The sequence below is a fragment of the Perca flavescens genome, chromosome 8 (genome assembly GCF_004354835.1).
Source record: "Perca flavescens isolate YP-PL-M2 chromosome 8, PFLA_1.0, whole genome shotgun sequence".
NCBI lineage: Eukaryota > Metazoa > Chordata > Actinopteri > Perciformes > Percidae > Perca > Perca flavescens.
In genome coordinates this window covers 11,123,773-11,141,668 of record NC_041338.1, presented here as the reverse complement: position 1 = coordinate 11,141,668, position 17,896 = coordinate 11,123,773, and the positions used below count along the sequence as shown (strand labels likewise).

The 17,896-nt window shown below is 39.5% G+C and overlaps 1 protein-coding gene across 1 annotated transcript in view; it reads left to right on the top strand.

Annotated features, from left to right (window-relative positions):
* The window catches only part of LOC114559880 (aminopeptidase N), a 31,679-nt gene extending 14,565 nt beyond the window's left edge, over window positions 1–17,114 (top strand). The window contains exons 13-23 of the mRNA XM_028584874.1: window positions 2,451–2,623; window positions 3,446–3,525; window positions 3,727–3,857; window positions 3,964–4,019; window positions 7,207–7,354; window positions 7,573–7,664; window positions 11,033–11,143; window positions 11,221–11,388; window positions 14,112–14,252; window positions 15,698–15,779; window positions 16,401–17,114. Coding sequence (XP_028440675.1) covers window positions 2,451–2,623; window positions 3,446–3,525; window positions 3,727–3,857; window positions 3,964–4,019; window positions 7,207–7,354; window positions 7,573–7,664; window positions 11,033–11,143; window positions 11,221–11,388; window positions 14,112–14,252; window positions 15,698–15,779; window positions 16,401–16,556 — 1,338 coding nt within the window. The 3' untranslated portion in view covers window positions 16,557–17,114. The remainder of the gene's footprint in view (window positions 1–2,450; window positions 2,624–3,445; window positions 3,526–3,726; window positions 3,858–3,963; window positions 4,020–7,206; window positions 7,355–7,572; window positions 7,665–11,032; window positions 11,144–11,220; window positions 11,389–14,111; window positions 14,253–15,697; window positions 15,780–16,400) is intronic.
* The last annotated feature ends 782 nt before the right edge of the window (window positions 17,115–17,896 follow it).

The following is a 17,896-nucleotide window of genomic DNA, read 5'->3' as shown; positions in this document are numbered from 1 at the left end:
GTGTACCACGTTTCGTTAGTCTACGTTAAACGTACTGCAGGGGTTCAATTTTCTGAATTTTGTAGAGTGCGCTTTTTTTGTTGCGCCTATTCGCGAAACCCTTAAAATACGTACAATTTCACCAGGCTTGATGCGACCGCCAATTTTGGTGAGTTTTTGAGTATGCTAAGACCCTCAAAAAGGCGATTTATTTACCGGAAAAATTATTCCTTCAGTTTCAATAGGGCCTTTGCCGCTGTCGGCGCTCTGGCCCTAAATATAAATACTCTGCAACACTCCACAACCTGCCAGTTTACACCAATGCAACTAGACGAGACCATGTATCATCTCCATAGAAACAACTCTCTGTACTTCTGTTCTAACTTCCAACTTTTCAGGCTTTTTTGTAGCTGGATATAATTTGTAGCATCTTAAAATATGAATGAGGATAGTGATAGTGAGATACATACTACAGTTGCATTCCTAGTAGTAATGAAACGACTAAAAGGATTTATTTCTCTGATTCACTGCTTTGTTCTAACGTTGCTACATCTTTTCAGTTACTCTCTAGCTTGCTCAACCATATACCGTGCTCGCAGGCGCTTCTTGAACCTCCATACAAAACTGCCATTTCGACTAGTTGACAGAGTGTAACTCATAGATATAAAAAAGTTAATTGTAACTGACTTGACCAGCTGATGCTATTGGCTGTTGAAACAGGTTGCATGCCTTTCATTCTAAAACCAGCCAGTGGCGACATGACAAGCTAGGTCGCAGGTGCCACCATCAGCCGGCTTAAGTTGACCTGATTTGGGACAGTAAGACTGCTGCCACTTTTCCCTGCAACTTTTTAAAGTGATTTTGTCTCGTCGCAAATCTTTGGTCTAAACTGAACTTAAAGGTTCACTACTGCCTTATGTCATTAATTGCTATATCTAAAGGTTCACTCTGGTGGGAATCAAACCTACAACCTTTTGAATCACTTCTTTAGAGATTACCTACAATCTTACGTCCAATGTGCTGTCCGCTGCCTCAGAGCCTCTTTGAGCCAGAAAAAATAGTTACAAAAAAACACAAAGCTTGAAGGAATTCATTCAACCTGTAATCTTATAATACCCAAATCTCTGAGTTTAACTCAATGTATGTTCATTATTTTAGCATGAAGTCATTAATTCAACAGGAATCCTACAGGTTAAAGGTTCACTGTTGCTTATTGTCATTAATTACTAAATCAAAAGGTTGACTCTGGTGGGAATCAAACCCACAACCTTTGAATCACTTCTTTAGAGATGAACTAGAAGTGCAACATGCTGTCCTTTGCACCACAGAGCTTGTTCCAACCTTAAATAAATTGTCAGTCAAAAACACAAGCATGAAGGGATCAATTCCACCTATAATCTTATAGGTTGAATGTTCACTGCTGTCTTTTTTTTAACTTCCATGGACCTTAAACCAAAAACTCAAAATTTCTGCACCAGAATGTTTAATTTACATATTACTGAAATCATAAACGGCACTTTTTCTTCTTCTTAAACATTCAAACCCTTCCATTAAATCTCAATGCTGCATGTGAAACTCTGGTGGTACATGAACCTCAACTCTCTGAGTTTAACTCAATATATGTTCATTATATAAGCATGAAGTAATCCTACAGATTGAATGTTCACTGCTACTTTTTGTCATTAATTGCAATATCTAAAGGTCAACTCTGATGGGATTCAAACCACAACCTTTGAATCATTTCTTTTAGAGATTAACTAGAAGTCCAATGCGCTGTCCATTGTGCCACAGAACCTTTGACCAGAAAATAATAGTCACAAAAAGAAAACAAATCTTCAGGGGATTCATTCAACCTGTAAGCTTATAGTTTAAATGTTACTGCTGTCTTTTATCAGCTCTAAAACGTAACTTAAGTGGAACTAAACCGACAATCTTTATATTTCGGCACCAGAATGTTTCATTTACATATTACTGAATCTATAAACGACACTTTTCTTCTTCTAAGACACTCAAACCCTTCCATTAAATCACACTGCTACCTGTGAGACTCAACTGTGGTGGGACTCAAAACCCAAATCTATGAGTTTAACTCAATGTAAGTTTATTATTTTAGCATGAAGTCATTAATTCAACATGAATCCTACAAGTTAAAGGTCCACTGCTGCCTTTTGTCATTAATTGCTATATTGAAAGTTTGACTCTGGTGGGACTCAAACCTCCAACCTTTGAGTCACTTTTAGAGATTAACAAATGCAATGCATTGTCCGTTGCCCACAGAGCCTCTTTGAGGCAAAAAAAACCACAAAGCTTGAGGTGTGTCCTTCAACCTGTAATGTGTAGTTTAAATATTCACTGTTGAGTTTCTTATGTAATAGAAAAAAGCCTAAACTAGACACATTGAAGTCTTTATAATGTTTTACTTTTTAGATCTTTTTGTTTAAATAAATGCTTCTTATCACCTCTATCAACAGGCGGTGAAAGCCAATAATGTTTCACTTCCTTGTCCAGTACGTGAAATCATGAACCGCTGGGTGCTCCAGATGGGCTTCCCCGTGGTTACCATAGACACTACCACAGGAACGGTATCCCAGAAGCACTTTCTGCTGGATCCAGAGTCTTCTGTCACAGTCGAATCACCTTACAAGTACGCAAAACTACAGCATTTCACGACAAAATATTCAGAGGGATTATATTTTCCTTAAAAGTATTGATCCTCCCTCATGAGTTACGAAAGGGTTAATGCCTGACAAGCTGTCTATTGTCAGGTATTAATGGACGACGGCAAGGCGTGAATCATGAATACCTGACAATGGACACCTCGAAGGGCATTAACCTGCTTATACAGTACCATGGTAACTTGCCAACCTCAGCAACGGGAGATATTTATATAATCCGCTCAGTTCGTAGAACTATTCAGCTCAGACAGCTATGAGCAAGAAAGCTAACCCAATGCTCGCAAGAATCAAAGTCAATAACATTGTGTACAGGTAACAATCAGTAATGTTAGTTATGTTTTACTCTGTGTGTTCTTATTGTGATATGGATCCCCCTGGGTCTGAAATAAAGAATAAAGTAAGTAAATATAATTTGACAGTATGTTTAACAACAAGACAAGCTAGCTTTCTAGCCATATCATTGTCCCCAAAACAACACGATTTTCACAAACAAATTATCCACCATGTGTACTGTCGGCCGCAGCCTGAAGTAGCGACATGAACAGTGAATGGAATGAGAGATAACTTTATTACAAAATTACAAAATTACCCTTTAAGTGACTCAATTTCCCATTATTCTTAAATCCAAAATGCACAGATGTTGTAAAACAGCTGGTTTATAATATTATATAATATTTATTATAATAATAAGAAATACGTATTTGACTTGTTTTCCTCTTTGCTTTCTTGTTAACCTCCCACCTTAATTTGCCTCAATCATGAATAAAACTGTAATGTATTGCCTCCCCTAGCTATGAGTGGCTGATTCCTGTTAGGTGGATGAAGAGCGGTGAAGTCCAGAGAAATATCTTGTGGCTGATGGAAAAAGAAGGTGTGTAAGAATACACTAGTAATACGTAATCCTGATAAAACTTGTTTAGAATTATGGTAATTGTACTGATGCAGTGCCAGTCAGTTACATAAGCTGTTTGCAAAATACTGTAAATTATTTTACAGTATTTTTTTATTAATGTATTTAAATGAATATTTTATTAAAACTATTTAATGTTTTACTACTACCCCTTTTTCTTAGCGGTAAACTTGGAGATGAGGAGTGGTGGTTTGTGGGTTCTGGCCAACGTCAATATAACTGGATATTACCGGGTAAACTATGACCATGGAAATTGGGAAAGACTCTTCGCTCAGCTTAATTCAGAGCACCAGGTACATAGTCAGGCTGCTCTGACATGTTTCCGATTTTACTATCTGATAGATGTGGAACCTTGTTTGTATTTCATATCCTGTTTGACATATAAAATCTGTTGTGCAGGTTATACCAGTGATAAACAGAGCCCAGCTTGTGGATGATGCTTTCAATTTAGCCAGGTGGGTGTCAGTTTGGCTGCTTAGAGGTTATGTGGCAGTTTTTCATCCCATTTCCAGGCCTGGTCTTATTAGTGTAAATTAGTTAGTACCCATGGAAAACCAAGAAACATACTTCTTACTACTTGTTATCATGGTGAATAACTATAAATGCCTACCATCAGTATAACTGCCCTATAAAAGGAAAATGTTATGAAATATGTGGGCTAAGCAATTAAATTAGAAAACACACATTGTAAATGTTGCTATATTGAGAGTGTAACTAGTAATGGGGCTAAAGTAGATGAAAGGTCATTGGGTCAGTAGTCTTGCATTGCCAGACCTATCTCCACAGTGCTGTGGAGTAAGGTCTGGCTACACCACACATACATTCTAGGATAGGAGAAAAAAATGCTCTAGGTTGTTTGCATTTCTTTAAACCAATCATCTTGGGCGGCGTTAAGCTTTGAACGTTGAGACGGTGGCATTTAAATATTAAAGGTTGTTAACTGTAGTTAACTGTTCACACAGTACATTAATGTGAGACATTTAAATTACCTGGCGATGATCGCAGAGTGTACTTTATCTATAGCAATCCCCACTAATCGGTCCCACAATTTCCCAGTTAACAGTAAATGATGTAAACGCATTCTTTGTAAATGTTTACAATAATTCCTCAAAAGAATCAGGCAGGCTTGCCTTCTTGCACGATAAAAATGTTCTCCAAAACTTGCTTGAAGTTTGAAGTTGTTGTTATGTTAAAGGATTTTGAGAACAACAACACATGCAGAGCGGAAGGTGAGGGACATCCAGGCATGTCAGTTTTTATCCTGGAAATGTACTTTCGTTGATCCAGACTATTGAGTCAGTAAAATCAAAAGGTTTGATCATGTTGAAAGTATGAATGTGCTGAGCAAATTTAAGGACATACTGTCTTTTTGTAATGGACTGCATTTATATAGCATCTTTCTACCTTACTTGGTCCGCTTTTGGTGCTGTTAGAATATATTTTGTAAGAATAACGTAAGAGGTTTTTAGAGTTCATGAAGCTGACCTTGTTGTCTCCACTTCTCTGGTTTATGAGAGGCCATCTGGTTTTAAAGTGATAAGACATTATAAAGGGAGTGTGGGATATTGCCTGAGAAAAGGTCTTGTCTGATCGGAGGGGATAGTGACAACAATGGTGCAGTGTTTTGCAAGCGCGAGATGTGTGGTGCAAAGTATGGAAATGGCCTTGGCTCTCACTCTTCACTAAAGCTTGTTATAACTTTAACTGAACGAATCCTGAGTTTTATTTATCTGATCTACCAGTAAACAAACACTATTCAGGGTGTAGTGACCATAGAATTGGAGTCAGATAAAAGTCTGGCCTTTTTAGGGCTAGACTGGTCATCGGTCACATTTTTAGTATAAATTCCTTCAGTGCGCATCCGAGTGCGATTGCCGCGTTCTCACCTGCCCAAACGAACCGCACCAGCAGGGCAAACAAACTCTAGTATGATTCAACCTAACTAAACAAGGTTGAATCAGCTGCGCCATCTCCCCACCTGAACCCTATTCCCTACTATATACTATACTGACCCAGATCAATTGTTCTTCTGCCAGATCGCCCAGGTCCATTACCTAGCTTTCCAGCCTTCTTTTTACATGTTCGCCTGTTTTAGACCTTATTGCCTGACCCGTAGATTTGGGATTTCCTTGCTTGCCCTTTGTCAGCTTTCAAACAAACTCTGGTGCGGTTTGTTTGTGGTGTGAACGTGATCCGACCTCGAACTGCACCAACTATTTACTCCACAGGTCTGACCTAATGTCTCCTGCAGTCAGGTGTGCTTTGCAATCTGCGATGCGGCAGAGCAGCATGCAATGTTTCTCTCACAGAAATAGACAGCGGTCAAAACCAGCTGCCATTAAAGTTGGAGACAGACACCGGCAGAGCAGAGCGAAATCTCGGTGACCTGAGCAACGATGCTCCCGAAACAATGTCTGATTATTTAAATGAAATAAGATAGGTTGACCATGACATGCAAGAAATATGCACTAGTCCAGAACAGTTCCTGTATTTAGTTCTTGTTCCCGTCCCAGATACACCCGACCAATAAAAGGAGTCAACGTTCTTACGTGATTTGTAATGACACATTTTAGTACGCTTCGATTTCTCCAGGTGTGAAACCAAACCAAACCAAGGGTAAATCATTTTAAGTTTACAAACTCACCAACTCATTCGGACCAAGCAAACCTAACTACAGGTGTGAAAACGCCCTTAAATGACATGAGAGTTAAGCTACGTTCAGAAACAAGGCTTGATGTTGAATTCCCGATTTTTTTTCCCCAAATCCGATCTTTGTGCCTAGACTGTTCACATTCATGTTTGAAGTGACCCATATTTCCCATATCAGTGTGTTTATTGTGTGAAAGGATCTCTGCCATAAAACACCTCACATGCAACCAATAATGTCACACATGTGTGTTGAAACAACAACAAATATGTCACATTAGGTCAGGTGTGATTAGTTTAAAGAAATACCAACAAGCCAGAGCTTTTTCCCTATCACAGAATAGATAGCCAGTGTAGCCAGACCTAGTCTATATCCTTTGTGTCCCACTTCCAGGATTGCTCCAATGCTGCAGGAAATTCTGCCGGCTGCATATATTTTCTGTTTCCTTCTGCTTTCTTTTTGATGGAATTTTAAATTTGGTGGATTGATGAGGACTATTGTTGACTGCTCCTCAGATCTCTGAAGGGTAAATTGAGACAGCTAGCTAGACTATCTGTCCAATCTGAGTTTTCTCTCGCACAACTATTTTGTAGCAGCTCTGTGTGGAGTTTAGCACCGCCCATGACTATTCTGATTGGTTTAAAGAAATGCGATTAAACCAGAGCACATTTTCCTCCCATCCCCAAATGCTATGTGGAGTAGCCAGACTCTCCTTCAGCGCGCTTTGGAGGAGGCTCTGGCAAAGCGAGACTAAGCCGAACCTTACTCCTTGCCTGACACCGCTGTAGAGATAGGTCTGGCAACGCTAGACTAGGCCTAAGTGCACAAAACAGCGGTATTCGTCATTATATTACGAAACTTACAAAAACAAGCTACAAAGAAAACAATAAAAAACTAATTTACCTCCATTCTATTGGGGTGGAGGCAGAAATCTTAGAGACAAATATCCCAACTTAATATTAAATCATTTTAATTTTTATCTCTTCTCACTACAGAGCTCAGATGGTCTCCACTCCTCTTGCTCTGAACACAACCCTCTATCTGTCTGGGGAGACAGAATACATTCCCTGGCAGTCTGCTCTGGATAATCTGGACTATTATTACCTAATGCTGGACCGTACTGAAGTCTATCAACCTATGCAGGTACAATACATTATTGGTGTATGTCAGTGACAAAGATTTTTCAAAGTTTTGCTATTGTAGGATTTAGATCCTTCAAAGCAAAGCACCTCTTGGATCCTACAGTATGTTTATTTACATAACCATGGTTGGTCTTTATGCTCCCTGGTGGCTGTTAAGATGCAAAGCAGGTTCTGTAGATAAACCAGCATACTTTAATCACGTCTCTGTAATACTTCTAGGACTACATAAAAAAGCTAGTGACTCCACTCTTCCTGTACTTCAAAAACATGACATCCGACTGGACCCATGTTCCTGACAGACACACTGACCAGTGAGTATACTCACCTGGATATCAAACAAAAGTTTACATGTATACAGTATGTATACTGTATACTGTACTATTTGAACATGTGTATATTATTTACTATTCTTTAAGGTTAAGATAATATCAGTGCTGATAAGATTAGCACATTACAGGGAGACACTACAGGCAAACATGTTTTTACAAGTTTTATTTTTTTGGGCTATTTAGCTTCAATAACATTCTTTTTTTATTGACTAATTAGAAAAACATCCTAAATACATACTACGATCTGTAGACAAAACCTAAGTTTATCACAAATATATGAGATAAAATTAGGTTTTAGGTCTTTTAACCTTGCCATTCAGGGCTTCTGTAGCTTTTATTATTCTGTGAGGCAAAATACTTTTAAAGACCCGATTAAATATATTGCATTGGGCTGTGCATCTGCTGTTTTCCTGTCCCCCTCTTTTCTGTCTGGTTACCACAGTGTTGTCTGTCTGGTAAACCTGGTAAATGGTGCCCCCTGACCTCAATTTTGCTTTGCTGTTTTGATGGACTTTGTAATTTAGTCTTTTGAATAAATTTTTAAAAAACTGAGTGATAAGCTTTTTCAAAAATCAGTTACATAGTCCCATTTTGAGTTTGGAGTGTCTATTTGCACCCCCGGTACGAATAGCCTCAGCCACACAGCTGAGCTATTCACACCCTGTGACGTAACAACAAAAACACGTTGCTCGCATGCATCGAAATCATGGCAGACGATCATGGCGGACGTTCATCTTCCATGACCGCAGAAACTGGCATATTAGGAAAGTTTTGTCTCTAAAGTTTATAACAATTGAATTTTTAGCGGAAAATGGATACTACAGTTGCGCTTTCTGTCTTCAGTGAAAGCATACAACCTTTAGTTTGTTAGTTAGTACCTATTTTTTGTATACAATATGGTTACCTAGCAACCAAGTCTTGAAGACACCAAGTCATGAACAGTTGTAAAGCATTCTGAAAGAACTGCTAGTTGAGTGGTTAGAATGCTAACCTTTGGTATGGGAGTTTGGAGTTTGATTCCCCTCTGAGGTGGTCTTGTTTTCTAAATTTTGGTTTGGATAATTGGCATGCAATTGCGCAAGTCAGGGCCCGCGAACGCGAAAAAAAAGTTTTTTTGCAAGGTGGTAGGGGAAGACTCATGAATATGCCTGCTCTGGTTGGGTTGGTTAGGTTTAGGCAAGAGGAGTGGGATTGGTTATGGTTAGGGTAAGAATGTCAGGGCGATAATATTCCAAAAAGGTGTGATACATGAGTAGTATGGATAACTGTATGTAAATATATGCCAAGGTACTGTAAATGCACAGGGGTGCAAATAGCATACATTGATATTTGTACCAGATGGGGTATTAATAGAACACATTGCTGTGTGCACCGGCGGGGTACGAATAGCATTCATTTCTAATTGCACCAGGGTACGAATAGCACTTCTAATTGCACCAGGGTACAAATAGCATACACTGCTAATTGTACCAGGGGTGCAAATAGCCTCACCCTTTTGAGTTAGCAATATGTTTTCCAGGCATAGTTGGTTCCACTGTACTACAGTCTACAAGGGCTAACTTTACTGTTACCCGAAGAAAAAAAAAGTCATTGGCCTCTGGCATTTCAGAGTCATTGGCAGGTTTGCTAAATAAAACAGAGAAGCATAGGCATCTACAACCTCACATTAATTTGTATTTAATGTAGTTTATTGTTTAAAGTTACAGGTGCATAATGTAATACTGATAGCTAGCGTTTAAAATAGTTACTGCAGTCCAAATTCAAAATACCAGAGAGAGTCGTCTCCCCCGGCGCCTCCTCCCAATACTCAAAGTTCACAGGGGTTGCCAGGTTGATAATTAAAGCCCTTGCTCATGCGGAGCTCTGTACCCGATTTACAGACACACTTTCTTGACTTAAAATTACGGCAACAATCGCTAGAAACATTGCAAACTCACTGGCCTCTCTACCAGACTGTCAGACACACTATCTTGGCTTAAAATGAATCACTGTTTGTCGGCTACGGCCGCTGAACACGGTTGTTTTGCCAAAGTAAAATTGCATGTTTTACTCGATGTAGGCCACTCTATATAATTAAATGTGAGTACACACATTTTAAATTGACTGAAAATGCCTGTCCCTAGTAGCCATGATAAATTAGCCTAAAGCTTAATGCTTACCTGTTCAGGAGGAAATGAGCCAACTCAGTAAGCGGTCTCCATCTTTCAAATACATTTCAAATACATCTCCAATATTTACCCAAGTTTTATTACGTCTCTGTTCATGCAACTGTTTAGAAACACTGAGGTTTTTTTAGGTCTGGTAGAATCTGTCCACATTTATCCCATTTGTTTGTTAGCTGCTTCCATGGCTGAAGCGTGCTGGGTTTGCGTTATATCTGGCAACCCGGCCTGGCTGTCAAAATGGGCAGTTGATAATAACACACAGGCAAAACACAAACAGACATTCCATCATGAAATGGAAATTTCAAAGGAGAAAATACTGGCATTAGCATTATTGTCAGAAAAGATAGTATTTCAACTTAACATGTTTCCTTAATATCTGATGACACATTGTGGTCATTTTTGGATTTAATACAGTAAATATATTGCATATTGCACCTTTAATTGAATAATGTATTATTTTAGAGCCAGCCAACAGTTAGCTACATTAAGGATGGTATTTTGCTGGTTTTACAGAGTAAAATGTTGTTTAGTAATTAAGTCATATATGTTGCCACCTGTCCGGTGACAAAGGAACTCTGGAACGCTTTAGTACGATTTGTTTGCGGTGATAACATGAGCAGACCTCGATCCGACCCAAGTACAAAGTGTACTCCGCAGGTTTGAGCTAAACGGCTCCTGTAGTCAGGTCTACTTTCAATCTGCGATGTGGCTGAGCATGTAAACTGTAGAATCTTATACTGCGGTAGCCGGCACTCGCATCTGGTTAATCCAGCTGCCGAAATAGTTGGAGACGGACACAGGCAGAGTAGAGCAGAACAGGGCGAAGTTTCGGTGAGCAGAGCAGAAGCAGTAACGATGCTCGCGAAGCAATGTCTGGAAAATTATTTAAAATAAAAGAGCTGGTTTGACCATGGTTAGAAATATGCATAATCCAAAACACAGAAAACTTTCTCTGTGTGAAAAGAAACCCAACCAAGTTTGATTAGGTCAGATTAAACTGATTCGGACCGAGCAAACAGTCTAGAGGTGTGAAAATGCCCTTAACCACCGTTACAATCCAAACCAGTTGAAATTTTGGCCCTTTGGTCATACTTGCAAACTTTGTTTCTCTATTTACTGTATTTAATAAAATCCTGCAAAATGTAGCAACATATCATGTTTTAACATATTTGTCTCTTCCTGCAGATATAACCAGGTGAACGCCATCCGTATGGCCTGCAAGACTGGAGTAACAGAATGCCAGAAACTGACCACCAAATGGTTCAAACAATGGATGGAGACCCCTCAACACAATTTGTTGGTCTATTTTATAAATCATTTAGTCATGCCCCTTTTTAAGTTAATCAATTTGTTAAATCCAACTCTCTTGTCAGGATTGAACCCAACCTGCGTTCAGCAGTGTACTGCAGTGCCATGGCAGCAGGTGATGAGGAAGAGTGGATGTTTGGCTGGTTACAGTTCAAAAACGCTACTGTAGCCAGCGAGGCCAGCAAACTCATGTCGGCACTGGCCTGTACCAGCAACACACAACTTCTGGAAAGGTGTGAATCCTTGTTATGTAATAATGAAGTTGAAAATGTATGTAATGTTGAAAACTGAAAGTCCTCATGCCTTCAAGTATGATCCAAGCATGTGTTATCGAAGTCATAATAATAATAATAATAATAATAATAATAACTTTATTTATATCTGACTTTTCTAAACACAGTTATAAAGTGCTTAACTTCAAAACTTGAAAAAATAAATTGATTGCAATAAGAATTTAAAAGCAGAGTTTACAATAAAACTGTAAAACAACGAGTATAAAAACCAAAACGGGATAAAGACATAGATACAACTTAAAGTAATAATCTCAAAGATTATCATTTAAATAAATGTCTGTTAAGTCGCTATCTATCGCCAAATTAGGTAACACACTGCTGATTGAGCCCATGGCCCACTGATGAAAGCCCTTGCATTTCCAGTATTACGAACTGGTTGTCTGTGGCGACATTCCCTGGAAAAATCACAAGCCATCACCCAGTTGTGGTTGGTCCACCAGAGAGAGTAGGCGGAGCTAACACAACAGACTCGCTCTTACTGACTAATGTCACAGAGTTTGGTGGTGTGTCTCAAAACGCGCACTTCTGTACTTACGCTTGCTGTTTTGAGTGCCCGGATGCTGCACTCAAAGCGGTCAAAACATTGAGTGTGGATCACTGAACACTACCCACACTCAACCTTTCCATCTATGCTAATTAGCAGAAGGTATTTTCAAACTTGTGGATGTGGCGGGCGAGAAAGCTGCAGCAGTTACTGTTGGAGCCATTTAATTGGCAATCAGCTTGTGACGCTGGGGGTGGAAAGGTTTATTTAAATGTGGCCTAATTGCTTCAGCTGTGTTGCGCACAGCAAGGTCACAGTTTTTTGACCGTGGTAACGTGTATGATAAGGTGGTAAGATTGAAAGAAGAATTATTATTTTGTTTTATCATTTTTCTGGTCACTTAAACATCTTTTCTGACAACAATGCTAATTTCAGCATTTTTTCTTTTTGAAATTTACATTCCGTGATGGAATTTATGTTTATGTTTTGGTCTGTGTGTTGTTATCAACGGCCCAGTTTGACAGCCAGGCCGGGTTGCCAGATATACCTGTGAAAACGTAAACCCAGCACGCTACAGCTGTAACGGTAGTACAGCCATGAAAGCAGCAAACAAATGAACAGGATCAACGGAGATAGATTCTACATGACATAAAAAAAAGAAAACAGCATGTTCCTAACAGTTGCGTGACCAGAGACGTAACAACCCCCTGGTAAATATTGGAGATGTATTTGAAAGATGGAGACAGCTTAGAGCCCAAAAGGACGCAGAGTTTGGCTTATTTTCTCCTGAACAGGTAAGCATTAGCTTCAGGCTAATTTATCACAGCTACTAGGGACGGGCATTTTTTGTCATTTTAACATTTGTGTATTCACATTGAATTATATAGCTAGAGTAACCGAGTTGGTTACTCGCAAAAACAATTGAGACATAGCCAGTAAAGTGATCCCGACTGGTCCTGGCTAATGCCGCCATGCTAACCCTGCTAACTGTTAACGTTACCCGGAGGACCAGGCAAGCAGCCCATGGCTGTTTACAGCGTGTAGCCTCTTCAGCGGCTGGAGCCGACAACGGTGAGTTATTTTAAGCCACGAGAGGGGGGCTGTAAATCGGAAAGAGAGGACTGTGAGTTTGCAGTGTGTTTAGCGATTGTTGCCGTAATTCTAAGCCAATGAAGTGTGTTCCGTCGGCAAGGTAGTGGTATTTTTAGCGTTTCGTATTGTAATTCTAAGCCGAGGAAGTGTGCCTTACTGGCGTGTGGAGAGGACAGTGAGGTTGTTGTGTTTTTAGCGGTTCATACTGTAATTTTAAGCCAAAAAAGTGTGTCTGTCAGTTGGTGACAGAGCTCCGCGTGAGCACGGGGTTTTGTGACTATCAATATAGCCAGCATCTAACGTTAGCTACTCCGCTGTGCTGTGGAGTAATGTCTGGCTATGTGAGACTTGCATCTAACGTTAGCTACTCCGCTGTGCTGTGGAGTAATGTCTGGCTATGTGAGACTAGCATCTAACATTAGCTACTCTGCTGTGCTGTGGAGTAACGTCTGGCTATGTGAGAAAAGCGTCTAGCAACATTGTTGTGAATGCTGCGGTCTCAGCCTGGCAACCCCCGTGAACTTCGAGTCTGGGCAGGAGGGGGCGGGGGAGACGATTCTCCAGTATTTTGAATTGGTAGTGCAGTAACTATTTTAACCGCTAGCTGCCAGTATTACACACAATATTACATATTGCACCTTTAAAATAAACAGATTGCCATATCCAACTTTAAGTTTGAACTCTTGGACATTAAAAACACGCATCTACACCGATGCCACGCGTACAGACCAAACAAAAGAACAAATGTGCGCCAACAGTTACTATTGAAACAGCGAAACACAAACTTTACAAATGTAATATATACGTGTTTTTTTTCGATGAGTACCACTATACTGCCGTCAGTCACAAGTTTTCTTCTTTTTAATGGTAAATTGCAGCCAGGCGGAGCATTACCGCCACCTATCGTCTGCCTGGCTGCAATTTACCATCAAACAGAAGAAGAAGAGTCATGATACCATTTCAACAATATATAACTATGGGCCAAATTATGCAACGTCTTAAAAGCAAAATCTAAAAATCAGTTGGAACAAGCCAGTGGAAAAATGTAATGATGCAACTGTCATGCCTTTCTTCTCTGTTGTCACAGGTATCTGTCCTATACCTTAAACTCCACTATGATCCGTAAGCAGGACGCTACTTCCGTCATCACATCTGTCGCCAGCAACAGCTTGGGACAGAGTCTGGCATGGGACTTTGTCAGGGAACAGTGGGAATACATGTTCACACAGTGAGTATTACACTCATAAAGATGAATTAATGAATTTCTGTCTAGCTATATGTGAGAAAATAATACGTTTATTTAATATAGCACACTTAATAGAACAAAGTCACAAAGTGCTTCACAAGATAAAACCTTTAAAAAAAAATAAGACCCAAAAACCGTAAAAAGAACTAGTTCAATTATTTTTAGTAAAATTATTTTTAAGTAAACTTAAAAACAAAGCTAAAGCTGCAAGCAGCGTTGAACAGTTGGATCTGGTGAACCTGTTAGGAGGAGCACATCAAAGTGTAACAATTGGAACTTCCTAGTGTAGGGGGCAATATAACTATGAGTCAATACTGGCATGTAGATGTCCTCAGGCCTGGACTCTTATAAAGCATAAGAAGTTTGGTGCATATATTCTAAAAAATATTTTTGTCAATTACTAACCCTAACCCTAACTAGCCCTAGTCAATGACGACATTGGGGGCTTAAAACACCAAACACACAGGAGATGTCAGAGTGCTCTCATAGTACTCCTTGGAGGAGCACCCCGAGCAGTTGGGGATTCGGTGCCTTGCTCAAGAGCACCTTCGCAGGAGGTGAACTGGCATCTCCCCAGCTACCAGTCCTCACTCTGTACTTTGGTCCGTACGGGGACTTGAATCAGCAACCATCTGGTTCCTAACCCAACTCCCTACGGACGAAAATTTACATTTTACTTACACTCTTGGTAACCAATGTTAATAATTTCTCCCCAATTTCGGATTCGATTCCTGTTGAAACACGTCTTATTGTGTAGTTTTTGGTTTAATTCAATTCAATTGTATTTACAGTATCAAATCATAACAAGAGTTATCTCGAGACACTTTACAGATAGAGTAGGTCTAGACCACACTCTATAATTTACAAAGCCCCAACAATTCTAATAATTACCCCAAGAGCAAGGTTTAGAAACCTTAATGGGGATTTTGCTGCTATACTCCATAACACTCATTCCACTGCTACATGTAACGTTAGCTACATGCTAATGTCAGGGAAAACTAATCTGGGTTGCTGATGTTGTTAATTTCTCCCCAATTCGGATCACATTGGTGGAAGGGAAGCCCAAGTGTTGACGTCTACACAATTATTGGGTGCAATCTAGCATCTACCCAACGTTACTGCTGCATCGCTTCCTGATTTTCCAAAGTACAGAGCGGTCCACGGCCCAAATTACAAAATGTGTTAATCGTTCAAGAAAAAAATTAGTGGCGTTTAAAGGAATTTGCGTTAACTCGTTATTATTGCGTAAATTTTGACAGCCCTAGTATTTTGTAAATATTATTGTTAGGTCTAGTAGAGATTATATTGCCAAGAGTTTTATACACTTTCAATAAAAAAAAAATTGTTTACGCTAAACAGGGAGTAAGCTGCTTTTTAAACCAGTATAAGGATCAGTTCTTGTTTCAGTTAATTAACTTTTTCTCCAGATATGGCGTTGGCTCTTTCTCCTTTGCCTCTATGATAAGTGGGGTCACTGCAAGGTTCTCTACACCTGCTGAACTACAACAGGTATGTACTCATTAAAGGAGAATTCCAGTCAATTTCAACACGTAGCTCTGTTGTTTGTGGTACGGGAGTGCTGTCAGTAGTGAGAAAAATTAAAATAATTGGTGTTGCCTACACAGAGATATGCTACTGGTAGCTTTCGCACCCAGGCGGCTGAAACGGGGCAGGTTTTAAACGTGCTTTTAGCCTCTTAACATGTTCAAGATGTCATTACAAGTGCCTTGCCATGTGAACTGATTCCTTCCGAGTGAACACAGTGAATATGACTGCAGTAGATGTGAAAGAAATGCATAAATGTTCAGCCAGTGCACATACTTCTGTTTAGTTCCGGTGAAGTCCACAAAAATCGACTGTCAAACTCATACAATCCAATATTCCAAAACGTATTTTTTCCACCTTTATTTTACCACGTTTATTTATTCAGCTGCCGGGGTGTGAAAGCTAGCAGTAGCATATCTAGGTGTAAGCAGCACCGATTATTTTCGTTTTTCTCGCTACTGACAGCACTCCCGGACCACAAACAACAGAGCTACGTGTTGAAATAGACCAGAATTCTCTTTTAAGTAATTCCTAGTGAAATTATAAAAATCAAACGGTTGTCTCAACTAATGTTTCCTCTGAAAGCTGGTGGAGTTTGAGGAGAAGCACAGAGCAGCAGGGTTTGGATCTGCCACACTGGCTGTGGAGCAAGCCTTGGAGAGGACCAGGGCTAACATCAACTGGCTGCAAAAGAACAAACAGGAGATCTTGGACTGGTTCAACAGTCAGACTAGACATTAGATTCACTAAAAACACTGGCATAGCCAAAACGCTGTGGAGCTGTGTCTCATCTCCCATATAAAAAGTGTTTTTATGTTGTTTTTTTCCTGAACAAAAAAAAACAAATACTACAGAGAAACCAGTTTAGAGGAATTATGTAAGAAAGACATACAAAAATAAAAAACAGTAGTAGTTAAGCAGCTACATTTATATAGTATAGTCAGATGTGACAAAATTTGGACTAACCTGGTTTGTATGAGGAAGTAAAAAAACTGCTATAACCATGCCACTTGAAAACTCACAATAACGTTCTGCCATGCAGTGTATGTAAGATTTTCATTTTTTAAACACTTGTGTGCAACGTTTGCCATGACATCCTGTAGAACCTGCTTTATTTTAAAATGTACAGTGATTGAAATGCCATTTTACCAATTGTTAAAATGTGACATTTTTTTAACCAAACCAATTTGTTCTGTGTTCCTGGTCTTTTGTTATCCTCAGTATCTTTGGAAATATTTTGCCTGTTTCTTCAGGAATCTTTTTGTTGTAGCCTTTGCTTTATTAAATCTTTGAACTCTGCTCCGTCTTCTCTGCATTTGGGTCCAAGCCACACCACTCCCGTGACACGAAACTCAACAAACGTCAGCTCGCTTTGCTCTGTAGCTGGGTCACAGTAACGTTTAGTCAACTGCAACGACCTCTGAAACAACCAGCAATTCACAGTGCTCTATATGTGGCTCACAGCAACCTTTTCTCGCCTATATTTAACTGTAAAGACCACTAAACCTAACTGTCATGTGACAGGTTGTCACATGACCATCAGCCGGTCGCCTAATTTTGCAGGATATCATACGACTTGTTGTGCATAAGTTTTCGTACGATATACAATGATCAATTTAACGCTCATTCCCACCTCGTCAGTTTTATGTGGTTAACGTTAATTAAAAAATGCCTAGTGATACCGACTTAATGACTTAAGAAATTGGTCATTCATAAGCAATTTGGTAATACCTAAAACCACTCATGTTTCTTGCTCAGTTGGACCTATTTTTAGTGATGTCCCAGATCCTAGTTTATAGTTGTGAGTTCTAAAATGGCCAGAGCTACAAAAATTAAGCATTGTAATAAATCATTGTTTTCCTTTAACACCAATGCTTCACCCATCCTGTAGCTGAAGTTATACATACATAAATGTTTTTTTTTTCCCCAAAGCATGTCATAATAACTGATTTCCGACTATTGCTCTGAGACTAAATAACATCCAAATTCATATACTGTACATCTAACCTTCTTCATCTATCAGAGGGAGTGAATTGCTGACTATGATCAATACAAAGGTCTGTCCTCCCAAAGTGAATGTG